The 13988-nt window shown below is 36.8% G+C and overlaps 1 protein-coding gene across 1 annotated transcript in view; it reads left to right on the plus strand.

Moving 5' to 3' along the window:
• The window catches only part of BCLAF3 (BCLAF1 and THRAP3 family member 3), a 55946-nt gene extending 44663 nt beyond the window's left edge, over positions 1-11283 (plus strand). The window contains exons 11-12 of the mRNA XM_068962545.1: positions 1249-1404; positions 10418-11283. Of these exons, the coding sequence (XP_068818646.1) occupies positions 1249-1404; positions 10418-10447 (186 nt within the window). The 3' untranslated portion in view covers positions 10448-11283. The remainder of the gene's footprint in view (positions 1-1248; positions 1405-10417) is intronic.
• The last annotated feature ends 2705 nt before the right edge of the window (positions 11284-13988 follow it).

A 13988-nucleotide genomic window follows, 5' to 3' on the forward strand; every position in this document is an offset into this window, starting at 1 on the left:
TCCCACATGCCATAATTAAAATAACCTGCTTGCCAGCAACAAAGAGTGACTGAGACCCAGCACAGCCAAATAAATAAATATTAAAAGATAATAGCTAGGGCCATAGAATATATAAACATGTTTCATACCATCTTTTAATCTGTTGAGCAATGAGGTATAAAACTAAAAATGTAATGTCTGCATAACTCAGAGACAGTGTAGGAAGACTTTAAGATTTAAGTGTTTCCTACATGTTGTACTTCTCATTGGTCATATGTACTTGATTGTAGTAATTCTTCTAAGACTTGTAAGATCTATTTCCTGTTATCCATTCTCCTTAAGGGAAAATTCTTTAACATTAAAAGGAGATGAAATAATCCTTCCTAAGAAAAGGAGGTATTTCATTAAAATTTACTTTTTACATAAATTGGACTAATTCAGAGTCAGATAGTAATCACCTTATTAGATATGTAAAAATGGGAATGTAAATCACAAGATTAGCTCTGACGTATCAAGTTATAATTCTGTTTTACTTGAAATTGTTTGTAGCCTTAAGAAAATAATAGGCCTGGCATAAATACTTTTTAATAAACTCTTCTTGATTATGCATAATGTACCCATTTGTGAAATCATTGTAGAAAGAGAAATCTACTTAATTTTAAAAATTACTCCTTTGTAAGATACCAGTTGTATATTTCCCACAGAAGACATACAAATACTCATTGTCCTCTATATCTATTGTAATACTGGACAGTATACAGGGCAGGAAATGTCTTGTTAAGTATAGCTCTTATCTTGGAAATACGTGCAGCAGTGGGATTTTTATGGTAAAGAAAGATTGACTCAAAATTACTGACAAGGATAAAGTTAAGAGAGTTTTTGATTCTCAAATAGATGTTGATACTTAATGTCTTCCTCTACCCATTTGGGATTTGATATATTTCACTATGAATCAGAACAATAATTCTGAAGTTTTTAAAGTTGTGCTTTTCTTAGTATGATAAATTTCAAGAACTAAAAAATTTAACTTAGTAGTTTAAAATATTCATTTTATATAAAATATTTTTTAAATTATTACTACAAAATGAACTAAAAAGCTAATTTGAGGAAAACATACTTTATTACTATCATTAACCTTTTCCCTTTAAATACCTGTAATACCTAGAATTAAGGGCAGCCCTAAGTTCCAGACCTTTTGCCCTTTCTTATACTAATAAAGTAGATTTGGAAGCTGTAGTTTTAACATTTAATTATTTTTTTCCTTTACAGACCAACTTTAGAGGTGGCAGATTTCATTTCCAACATAAATCAGACCTAGTACAGAAGAGCTTGTACATTCAGGCTAAATATCAGCGTTTACGGTTCTCTGGTCCAAGGGGATTTGTCTCTAATAAATTCAGAGAAAGATTACTGAGGGGAAAAAAGGTTAGTTGGATTATTATCATTTAAAAATGTTAAGTGACTTTAGAACTCCTAAAGTATTTATGTTTAATAGATAAATTCAGTTTAAATTTTGACCTAAGAAGCAGCCTACATATCAAAGTTTTTATTGCATGATAGTTGAAGAAAAACTTAAGGGAATAATGGTAATAGATTTGTGAGACCACTTAATTTTAAAATGCCTTGGCTATTATACCTCAAATACTTTAAATATGCCAGCTGTTTGAACAGTTTACTTTAAAATTTCTGTCCTGTGGTTAATCTTTGAAATGGAAATTTGGGTAAAGACTTAGTATCTGATACATTTTAGCCTAATACAATGTCAATTTTCCAAGTACCAAAAAATATTGAATTGACTACATAAAAATGGCACATAATTACAAAATACAGTAACTTTTCTTTTTTCCCCATTCATTTGTTTTTTGTGATAAAATACATATAACAAAATTTGCCATTTTAACCATTTTTATACAATTCAGTGGCACTACTTATATTCACAGCACTGTGCAACCATCATTACTATATGCTAACTCTTACTTAAAAAGTTTCACTACTTGATAATTTGGATTGTGTACTCTTTAGTTGTGGATTGATTTTATTTAAACTTGCCATGTTGGCATTTGAAAATGCAGCAAAACTATATAAAAGTAATTTTTGCAAATATTTGAAATGAGAACAATAGCATTTTACTGTTATGTGAGGCATGTTTGTCAATTTTTGACTCATTTTTGTTAATAATTTGGGGCTAATATTTTGAGAAGTAGATGTATATCTAATGTTACTATCAAATCTAGTTGTAGCTTTATAAATTTTCTAACCTTCAGTGTTCCCATAAATATTCATGCTGGTAAAGCCTTTACACTGAGCTTACTTAGTGATTTTAGTAAAACTTATTTTTCAAAATAAGTAGACCAGTAGAATGGAGTTAACAATTGATTTTTTTATTGAAGTTTTCGAGTTGAATAGAATATCTTCTGTAACTTCTCCCACCCTTCAATTTTAACTGACTACCTTAAAAGAGGTTTTTAATTTCACTGTGTCTATCACTCTTAGTGTTATGAAAGCTGTCTCTTGTTTAAAAATGTGAGAGTGACTGAAGTCATTTTCCCCTCTCATACACTTCCCATATGTTGGATCAAGGTGCTGCTTCTCTTCCTGTCTCATGTGACAAGTTTCTTTGCAGCAGATCTTCTAGGCATGCGTCCCCAGTCAAAGGTGGCAGCCTGGCTGTTCTCAGGGAAGCTGGTCATTGATCCCCACTCGAGAAGGAAGGCTGAGGCAAGCCTTTTCCTCAATTGCAAGGTTGGGTTTCATGTACATAGCATGTGTTTGTCTTTTGTTAGCTCTGTGCAGAACTTTTGAGTGTTAGCTTCACTTAGCTCCATTTTTACCTGTGTTTTTTAGATGATTTTGGGCTCCTGAGTGCTCACTTGACTGTTTGCCTCAGCCTGCAGTGTCTGTATGCTCAGTGAACTTGCCCCATTTCCTCATCCTTTTCTTTGCCTCAGCTTGTTTCACTCCTGCTGGCCACCCTGTTCTTCCAGACCACATTGCCTGCCAGCTTTACTTAACAGCCTGTAGAAACCAGATATCAAGCCTTCATCTTAGGACATAACAAGTTTGTCCTGGAAAGAGCCACAACCTGCTATGGGTCTCCAATCTCTAGGGCTTAGGCTTTTTATATTATCTAGGATATAGCGGTTTTAGTTAGGGTCCCAGGCAGCTCGTGGCTTCACCTTCTTCTTGCATTTCACTGCCAACTGAGTGCTTTAGAAGTTGTCCCCATACACTAGATTTTTTTAATAAAACAGTGTCTACTACTATTTTTCTTGGGCCTACCATTCTGGGTACTACTTTAAAGATGTTTGTGTAGTAGCTACTTTGACATGAGCTTTTCCAGCATGGCTGCTGTCAATGCCTGCAAGTCATAGCCAGACTTTGTATAGATTTTTGTTTGAACTTAGGTCCACCTCTCTGAGCATGGCATGAAATCAAGCACTCTGCTATTAGCACCCTTCTTGACAGTTGGGCTCCACACTCTCCTGAACTTTAGGGAAAGGAATGAGGCATCACAAACTGCTCTGTTTCTGTCAGGGTCTTAACTAAGGTACTTAAGACTAACTTCGCCTTAGAGATGTCCTAGTCGTATTGTGCTACTCTGGAATCCCATTCCATAGTACCAGCTGGTAGTTTAGACCTAGTCCTCCATTTTACCTTGACTTTCATGCCCTGCAGAAAAGAAGTGAAGTCCTGGAGTCTTTGGTTTCTTCCAGTGTTGCTTCATCCCAAGCTTTAGCGTTGGAGGGCGGGGGGGAGGGGGGGACTTTGAAGCTCCTGCCCTGGAGAGAAACCTTAGTCCAGGCAGCATCTGTACCCTGCTTTGGCTTTTTTGCCCTACTAAGGAGTTCATTATTTTCGCTTGGTTAATTAATTAATCTAGGTGTCCTGGAGCTTCTTGATTCTGAAATTAGATATGAACCAATGTATTTGCATATGCCTCAAAGTCCACCAGGAAGGTTTACAGTGATCTTGTCTGGATTCCTCACTCTCTGACCATGTTGAATTGTCAAGGTTGATCATTCATAGCTTGACGTTCTTATCATGTTCATCTGTAGTACAGTCTGGTTACTGTGCCATCAGGCATGTGTTTCTTGTGTCCAGTACCAAACAGTTTCAGGGAGGAGTAGGGGAGATCCTTGATGTGCTCCTAATATATTTTGTCTGTTTACCAGAACTGTCATGGCTTCCCTAAAACTACTTCAGCTTCCTAGCTGCCTACAAAGTAGTAAGATTCCAAGGCAGTGTTAGGAACATGCAAAACTAAAATGCTTCCTCCTCATTCATCATGCACTTGTTATATTAACCCAATTCTTGCACCTAAATTCCATTTTATTATGTTTCCTTTGTCTTGGATTCTGTGCTTGGGCTAGAAGATGAGGAGGTAGGAGAAGTTTCTGTTACCCCTGGAAAGAGACTTTTATCCACTGTCATTCATAAGTGCCCCCATGAAATATTCTCTGCTCATCATAGAAAGTTTCCAGAAACTCCTGAGGGTCTGTCTGACTATGTACCAGACTAGGACGGAGAAGCTATTCAGAATTCATGAAGCCTCTTCTGGGAACATTGCCTCTGAAAAACTGCATTTGGTCAGGAAAACATGCAGCTCCTCAGCGTCCTAGACTCCAGGAGTCCCCAGGTACCTGTCAGCTCAGTGCCTACCAGAGCTCTTCCAAACGTGGATAAGAAGAGGGGAAGGAGAGAGCAGAAAGAAACACTGTGGGGAGGAAACTAGAGACTGGGATTCATGGTTTGGGGGGTTGGAAAAAGACACAGGGGTCATGAGGTACAAAGATAGAGCAGGAACCAAGATCAGATGAATCAACAAGAACCTATTATGCTCCTGCTGTATCCCTCGAGTTGAAGGATGCTGGGGCACAAAAGAAGTAATGATTGTGATGGTTGCACAACTCTGTGAATACACTAAAAACCATTGATTGTATTTTTAAATGGGTGAACTATATGGTATGTGAATTATATCTCAAGATGTTAAAAGTAAAATCACACTGCTCTTCTCCTCAGACCACTGATTTCTCCTCAGGGTCCATAGCTCTCACAGCTAGCCAGCCAGGCTAGAAACTTGTCCTCCTCACCCTCCTAATTCTTTGACTACAGTTGTCCCAGGTGTTCCTATTTGTTTAACTCATCTACTGTTCCAGTTCACTGCATGTCATTCCACTCTGTGGATGTCTTATTTATTTCAGCATTTTTCAAACTTCTTTTGCTTACATACCCTAAAAGTACAAAAAATTATCTACCTCCTTGTACATGTTTAGGTTGGTATCTAATACGTTTTTATCATAATTTTAATGTTATATAGGATATAATTTATGGCATATTATAAATAGAGAATCTTAGGTAAAATTGTTACATCATCATTTTAAATCTCTTTGATGAACCTGCACACCACAGGAATTTGATAACTAGCATCCATTTTTTAAAATATGCAGACAAGCTTTTTTAACAAGTGAGAAATACTATGTCATTCCTTTTTTTTACCTTGAATTTGGATCCCATTTGCCCCATGGACTTTTAACTTTGAAAGTCTTTTAGTGCTCAGCAAATAAAATTTGACAGATAATATTAATAGATTTCTATGACTATTAGGTTGGATTGAATTAACATTACAGTTGATTACAATATTATAAATATATTACAGATTTTGTTAAGTAGTGATTAAACAAAAGTTTTATTGGAAATGCATTTCTCTTTTCAATTAGTTTGTGTGTTCATAGATAAATATTACTAGTAGAGTGTATAGGATAATATTGTTCAATTATCGATTCTAATGTATTTTTTCTTTTTGTAGATGTAAGTCCTGAGAAACCTTGTTTATAGGATTGTATAGATGGAAATGAAAGGACTTTTATTATAGCAGTGCCACTCAGTTCTTTGGACTCACTCTCAATTATAGGCCAGAAAATCACTTAGTGATCTGTTATCAAAAAGTATTTGAATGTTCTTTTACTGACAGGTTGATTTTGTCCTCCTACAATTAAAATAAGGCAAAGAAATGGAAAGCATCTGACTTGCAGAAGTATGATCTTTATAACTAGCTACTAGGGTTGATTCTGGAGAAGGCAATGGCACCCTACTTCAGTACTCTTGCCTGGAAAATCCCATGGGCAGAGGAGCCTGGTAGGCTGCAGTCCATGGGGTCGCTAAGAGTTGGACATGACTGAGTGACTTCACTTTCACTTTTCACTTTCATGCATAGCAGAAAGAAATGGCAACCCACTCCAGTGTTCTTGCCTGGAGAATCCCAGGGACAGGGGAGCCTGATGGGCTGCCATCTATGGGGTCGCACAGAGTCGGACATGACTGAAGTGACTTAGCAGCAGCAGCAGCAGCAGGGTTGATTCACTTTCTTGACACCATCACCAGTATTTCCAGGTGCCCCTTTTTTGGAGGAGGGCCCCCAGGTAATGCAAAGTACTAAGATTCAGGATAAGAAGGTGTATCTTTCTAGTATAAAAAGGAAGGAGATCAGCCTTAACCTATTGTACAGGCAGATTAATTATGGAAAGCAAGCACTGAGCATTTGAAGGTCTGGAAATTAATCCCCTCCAAACTGTCTGTATCCACATACACCCTGGAAAATCGTCATATACCTGTAAGAGTATGTGTTACCCCATTTTGATTGCTGACTTAGTTAACCATGCCTCTGTTGATGACTTAAAAAAGTTAAAGTCACTCAGTCGTGTCCGACTCTTTGTGACCCCATGGACTATATACAGTCACATGGAATTCTCCAGGCGAGAATACTGGAATGGGTAGTTGTTTCCTTCTCCAGGGAATCTTCCCCACGTAGGAATTGAACCCAGGTCTCCTGCATTGCAGGCGCAGGATGCATTGTTGCTGTTGATGACTTAGGGATAGTTTACAGGTTTTCTTTTCTGTAAAACAACTGAGCACATTGACATTTTGGTATCTTGCCATGGCTTCATTTTTCCTCATTTTTGTTTTCACCAGAAGCACATGAAAGGGCCTGTTTACCTATGCCTAGCTAGCACTCCACACTATTAATCTCTATTACCCATTGTCAGTCTAATAGCAGAAAATAGTTCTCATATGCCTTTCTTCAGTTACTAATGATGTGAGCATATTTTTTCTGTGTTACTGGTCATTTGTATTTCTTCCCTCAGTTTCCTTATTTCTATGCTCTACCAGTGTTCCTGTTGAGGGTTGGTACTTTTTCTTACTGCTTTGTGGGAGCTTTTGATTTACTGAGGGCATTAACCTGTTATGCATTTTGCTGCTATTTATTTTATGTTTGTCAGCTTTTATGGTGGCTTTTACATTACCGACCTGGTAAATTTTCATGAATCTGTCAGGTTAATCCCGTATCTTTCAGATTGCATATCATGTTTGTGCTTATAAAAATACTTTACTGTGTTTCCTTTAAGTAGTTTTGTGGTTAATTTTTTCAATATATAAATACTTGTTCCTTTTAGAATTTGTCTTTATGAAACAATATAAGGTCAGGATCTAACTTTTTTCCCAGTGGATGGTCAGTTTTTCTAACACTGCTTATTGAGTAATTTGTCCTCCCCTCCCCAACTGGAAATGCCACCTTTGCTGTGTGTTGCATTCTTAGGTATTCCAGGGCTTTTCAGGGAATCTTTAGAGCCTCTAACTTGCTCTCTCACCTCCTGTGATTTGTTTATTCTGTCCCTTTGCTAGTAACACAGTTAATTGTCCCAAAACACAGTCTGAGTCATATCACTCTTGTGCAAACATCTTCCAAGGATTCTGTTGCTTATTAAAAAAAAGAGACCAGACTTGTTAGCCAGGTCCAGCTCTAAGCTGCCTTTCTAACTACATTTTCCCATGTGCCCTGTGTTTTTGGAGCATAATATGTTTCATGTATTTTTATCTTTGTTCATGCTGTTCTCTTGACTAGAAATTGCCTCCAGATCCCCATTCTTTTCTTATTAAACCCCGTCTTTCCTTTTTAAGATCCACTGTAAAGTCTTATGAAAGCCCCCTCTTTAGCTCTTGCTTCATTTGGTCTCTAATTGTTGCTTCTTACCTTTCTATTTCCCCAAGTAGTTGAACAACTCCTTGAGGATAGAGGGAACCTCAATAGTGTCATATCTGCCCCTACTACCTTTCATACAGTTTGTGTTTTAAAATGCTTGTTGAATGGAATCTAATCACAGCACACACAAACACATACACATCTATAGCTCTAAAAAGTTAGTGCACAGCAGCAGTTGTGTCAGGGGTCCCAAGAACCACCCCGGGTTCAGTGATTCACGAGGAGGAATCAGGATGCAGCCTGTGGTGACACTGGTAGCTGTGATGTTCAGTGGAATGCTGCATAGCACAGTCAGCAGAGAGAGGTGCACGGACGAAGTTCAGAGGACAATGGGTACAGGTTTTCAAGAGTCCCATCCCAGTGGAGTCACACAGGATGTGCCTGAGACCCCAAACAGTGAGCTGTTTGGGGGCACGCGTGAAATGTTGCCAAGCAGGGAATTTCGTTAGAGACTCAGGGCCCAATGGTGGTCATGTAGGTAGCCCCCACCAGGCACATACCACATTCCAGACTCTGAGCTCTAGCTCAGAGTCTAAAGCAGATGTTCGGCATAGACCATGTTGTTTGCACAATTTATGCACCCATTGATGGTGAGAACTTCCTGAAATATAAGTTCTTAGATGCAAGCCAAAGGCCAGCTTTATAAGCAGGCCTTTCAAAGGATAGCAGTCAGGCATGCTGTGTTCACTCTTTTCTGCACAGCCATATTTTTGAAGAGCTTGTTTCCACAGGTGGAAGTGCCTGAAGAGAGGTGGAAAAGATCAGGATGTTAGAGATGGTCAGGGAATATATCCTAAGTATTGTGATTTCTACTGTCTTTACCGAGGAGGGAAGTTGTAAGCTGAGTCTTGGAGAGCAGGACTTAGAAGCAGCTACAGCCAGAGATCCATTTTTGTCAGTAGAATGTAGAGTTGGATAGAAACAGGTATGCAAGTTATAGAGGACCTGGAAATCTGGGTAGAAAAGAGAGGACAGGAGGTGGTGGCAGCAGGACGTCTTCCTACACTGAGAAGGAGAAAACTGTCTAAGGTTGAGGGCTTGGTGGGCAGGTTCCAGGAGGAGGCAAAATGGAGGAAGACCAACAAGGAAATAACTGCAGTGACACAAGTGTCAAGTTATGAGCACCTCGATGAGGGTGGTGCTCATATGTCTAGTTCAGCATTCTACTTAACATAGATTTTCAAATAACTGGAAGAATGTAGGGATCAATCTGAGAGTGAATGTAGAAGAAGCCATGTCAGGGGTGAAGGTGATGCAGAATAATTACACATTTTTACAAACTGTTTAAGTTGAAGTTTTTCAGAATTATTACAGTTAATGTTTATTTTTAAAGTTGTTAGTAGGCAACAGATATTTTATTTGAAGATCAATGTAAATGCTATTTATATTATATAATGAGTAAAGAAATAGGATACAGTGAACTCTGGCTCTATTTAAAGGAATGATGTTGACAAAAATTATGTATATATTTTGAACATTTCATTAATCAAAATAGAAGAATTTTCTATCAGTACTGTTTTTGTTTGGAATTAGACGTTTCCATATGGATATAAGTGCCAAAAAATAAATAAACTTTTAAATTTCTTTCAGTTTTAATAATATAAGATCCTAGTTAAAAGGTAAGGCTATATGTATTAATAAGTTTTTTAATGTCCCAGAAAAACATGCCATTCTACCATTTTTGCTCTTTTATTAATTGCATGGTCCTGTGTCCAGTTTGTGGTTGGTAATTTAATATTTTGCATAGCATCACAGTATAGAATTCACATTTGTTAAGTCGTAGTCTTATTGTTATTGTGAATTCCTTTTCCTGTGTTTATTGAAACCATACATCTTCGTACAATGTAGGTAACCATCCAAAAGCAAGAAAGTTTTAACCCCTCTAATAGCTTTCTTTGCTGTTATCAGTCAAGCTAGAAGAGTCCATGTAGTTTTAGAATTAGATACCATATGATGACAAAGATAAAGGTTGTGTGCGTGTCACATTGGGGTCTGTTTTTGAGGGACTAAGGTTTAAGAGTGTTGATTTTTCTGTCAGGGATGTCCCCAGTGAAACTCACCCAAGTAGCAAAATGCTGTTTTCATTAACTTACTAATACTAGCCTATTGAGTGCCATATATTTTCTTTGTCCTACTGACACCATTTGATAGCTGCTTTGATGTGTTTTGTTGTTACTTTCTGTCTTTGGGAATATATATATACACACACATATATATATATATATATATGTGTGTGTATATATATATATATATATATATAGCTTTGTGGGGATCTTGAGTACAAGTGGTAATATATTAATTAAAATATTTTGAAAATTGGAGTGTAAACAAAATTCTAGCTCAGATGCTTGAACCGACAATTCTTTTGAAGACCGTATTTCTCCTGTTTTCTCTCAATAGGAATATACAAACATTGACCCAGCAATCTAATTGGAAATTGTTATAAATGGAAACGACACTACAGGACGATATTTGGGAGCATCTTTTTATCAAGAGTTAGAATTGGCACTAAAGCACTAATACTGTAACTTTCTTGATAAAATAATTTTATTTTTCTGTAGTGGAATGCTGCAACTTTTTTACACTTAACAATTGCTTTTAAATTACAGTATTCAATTTAAAAGTTGTATTAACTACAGCTTCTTTTGCAAAAAGTCTCAAAGGGGCATTATTTGTTGATGCATTTTTCTCTGAGCATGGTTTCATAGAGAACTGAGTTATATCCAGACATTTCTATGTTGAAAGTTTTGCTTATGAAATAAAACAAAGTATGAATTGTATAGTGTCTGTACATGAAAGAACTTTAAACAGTGGCCTTACATAGCAATTTTTATATCAGATTTTTCTTTTTCTGATGACATTTGGCTTACAACTTGAAGTTTTCTTAAGCTTCTGAAGATCGAGGTCTATATACTTCACACATTTCATATTATGACATAAGAAAGCGCAAAAAAGGTGCTTCAAATTTTCCATCAGGTAGTTATGAGTGCACTGAATTTTTAGTAATTGGTTCATTCAGTTATTTTTCCACAACTATTTGTTCTTTTCCAGTTTCAAAATGCTATTGTGAAAAATACATGAAGGTTTTATAATCTATATATTCCATCTTACTTTCCCTCAGGGTAAGCTTGTGCGTATCATATTTTTAAAGGCTTTTAAAAAATTGACAGACAAAAATCTCATATTTGGAAATTGTACTTTACTACAGCATTACACATTTTGCAAGCACATATTATAAAGTGTTTATTTTCAGTTCAGTTGTATTGAGTACCTACTATGTGTAAGATAACATCGATGGGACTTTCAATGACATTTTAAGTCTCAATATCTTGTTTCTTTGTTTTCTGTGTTTTGCTTAATAATAATATACATTCCCACTTACATTTTTGTCAAATGTTTAATTGTAATGAAATAAAATACTATTGATCCTTCTGCTTGAAGCAATTACTTGCCAGTTTGTGAGAACATTAATTTCGTATGAGAATTACAGCCCTAGGTATGACCTGTTGATGTTTAAACCACTGCTCTGTACTTACAAAAACCAAACATAATATACTAAAGGTTGAGAGAGAAACTGGCATTCCTGGTTGAGCATCTCCTGGTCACATTTCTTTCTTACTGGTTTCACAGACCTTAAGAGGCACTATTCTGTTGGTGGTTTTGCTGCTTTTAAAATCTGATCGGTTGGCAAAATCTGGGTGAAGCGTACATAGGATCTCTGGATTATTTCTTATATCTACATGTAAAGTCAATATAAATTTCAGTTTTTAAAAGATCAGCCATAATCTTATCATAGAAAACTACAATAAATATTTTGGAGGATATATTTTTTCAATTAGAAAAACTATTAATTATGTAGATACATAATACGGACCATATTTTATCCAATAAACCCTACATTTTTCAGTGGTTTTTAGAAAAAGTTTGGGGATAGTTTCAGGTGGAAGGAAGGAGGAAAAAGTAAAGCAGGATTAGAAACTCTCCTTTTCTATTATCTAGCAAACTCAATAACTGGCAACCACAGATTCGCCAGCAGCAACCAAGCAAGGAAACGGGGAAGATGCCAGTGTAACAGGGCGTGGTGTGACTTGCAGCTCCCCCCCACCCCTTGAGTAGTACTGAGCAAAGAAACTGGTGTGATAGGGAGCCCCAGTATGAATGGAGGGACTGATGCGGCGACCAGGTCATGTGGAGGAGACTCAAGGAAAATCCTTGGGAAGGTGAGGGCTTGCTACTGTCTCAGGACCTCAGGGAAAGGGGAAAGATTCACCAGGACAAGGCACTCTCCAGGTTGCAAAGTAGCCTGGGGAAGCCAGAGCCCACAGAGTAAGATACACCTGTGGGTCCAGTGAGCACCAGTTCTGGACACTTAATGGGAACCCAGACAAGAGAGGATACCAGGTTCCCCAGCAAAGTCCTGCCTAAAGGAATGGTTATTATTACTAGCTCTGAATCCAATAAAATAACACAACTAAGATTTTAAAACCGAGGAAATCAGAGTTGTAGAATAGAATGTTAAATGTTATAAATCTTGACAGAAATGAATCAGTTGGGACATGGTGGGGGTGGGGTGAGGTGGTGTGGGGGAAAAATGGGATGAAGACTAAGAACCAACCACTTCATCTTTCATGAGCAGGTGTCATGTCAAGTTATAGTATCTAAGACTGTGGTATAAAGTAGAAAAAAATTTATTTTTCAGTCTTTTTCTTGACCTAATGCAGTGGTTCTCAAAGCATCATTTCCCAACCAACAACATCAGCATCACCCATGAACTTGTTAGAAATGCAGATTTCTGGCTGCACTGCCAACCTGCTGGATCAGAAACCTTGGGGATGGCCCAGCAGTCTGTTTGAATAACCCCTCTAGGGGATATGGATGCTCGCTCAGTTTGAGATTTACTGACAGTGCGTTTAGGAACCTAGCAGCCCTTGTATTTATCAGAAGTTCATCAATACCTTCAGTTTCATTTCTATTTTCTTTTCTGTAGCATTCAACTGAAACTTTTAAAAATAGCAATTTTCACCATCAGTCCTGTCTGTGCATGGATAGAGAGAGGTCAGGACACATGCCCACCCACTGTTAACTCAGATGATTTTTGTAAGTGGTGGGATTATGAGTGATTCTTTGTGCTTTTCTGTATTCTGGTTGAATATAATGAATGTTGTATCATTTTTATAAAAGGAAGCCTTTTTTAAAGTAATGTTTCATCCTATCCATTTTATATGTTACTAAAAATTTATAGAAATAGGTTTTACCTCCAAGGGCTACCCTATTTCTCCTTAGTCCAGAGGGGTTTGCTCCTTGTGTCCCTCCCACATCATCAAATGTGGATAAACATATTTATGTGTTGCATTAGCTTTTAATAAATTGATTTATAATATTTGATATAATTATGTACAATTTAAATTCATTTAGAATAGTATATAAAAGGAAGAAAAATTTATTCAACAGTCACACTGCTCATATATATTTAGTGTAAACTAACTTTTGCTATTTTTTATTAGTCTTTTTCTGAGCTTTATCATTTTGGTAGTTGAGATAATACTTTATGTATATTCAGCCTTTGTAGATAGTCACACACATGTTTAAAATGTGTTTGCAGTTTGTATGACATTCAGCTTTACATATTTTAGAGGACAAGGCGAATCCTGTTCCCAAAAAGCAAAAAAAGTTTTCTAAAACCCTGAATTATTAACATTAAGAGAGCATGTTTGTTTTTGCTGTACATATCATTTATGATATTAAAAGCTAGATTAAATTTTACAGGTAATTTTCTGAAGCAAATTCTTACCTCAAATTCGAATCCCTTCTAATGATACTTAAAATTTCATAAAGAAGAAATTGACTCCAATGTTGTGAAGTTCTTGCTGATGAGAATTTTCTGCAAAGGATTACAGAGAATACAGTGTGACTTATTTAATGGTCTCTTAAGGACTATGGTGAAAACATGCCCAGAAGTTCCTCAATAAGT

The sequence above is a fragment of the Capricornis sumatraensis genome, chromosome X (genome assembly GCF_032405125.1).
Source record: "Capricornis sumatraensis isolate serow.1 chromosome X, serow.2, whole genome shotgun sequence".
Taxonomy (NCBI): domain Eukaryota; kingdom Metazoa; phylum Chordata; class Mammalia; order Artiodactyla; family Bovidae; genus Capricornis; species Capricornis sumatraensis.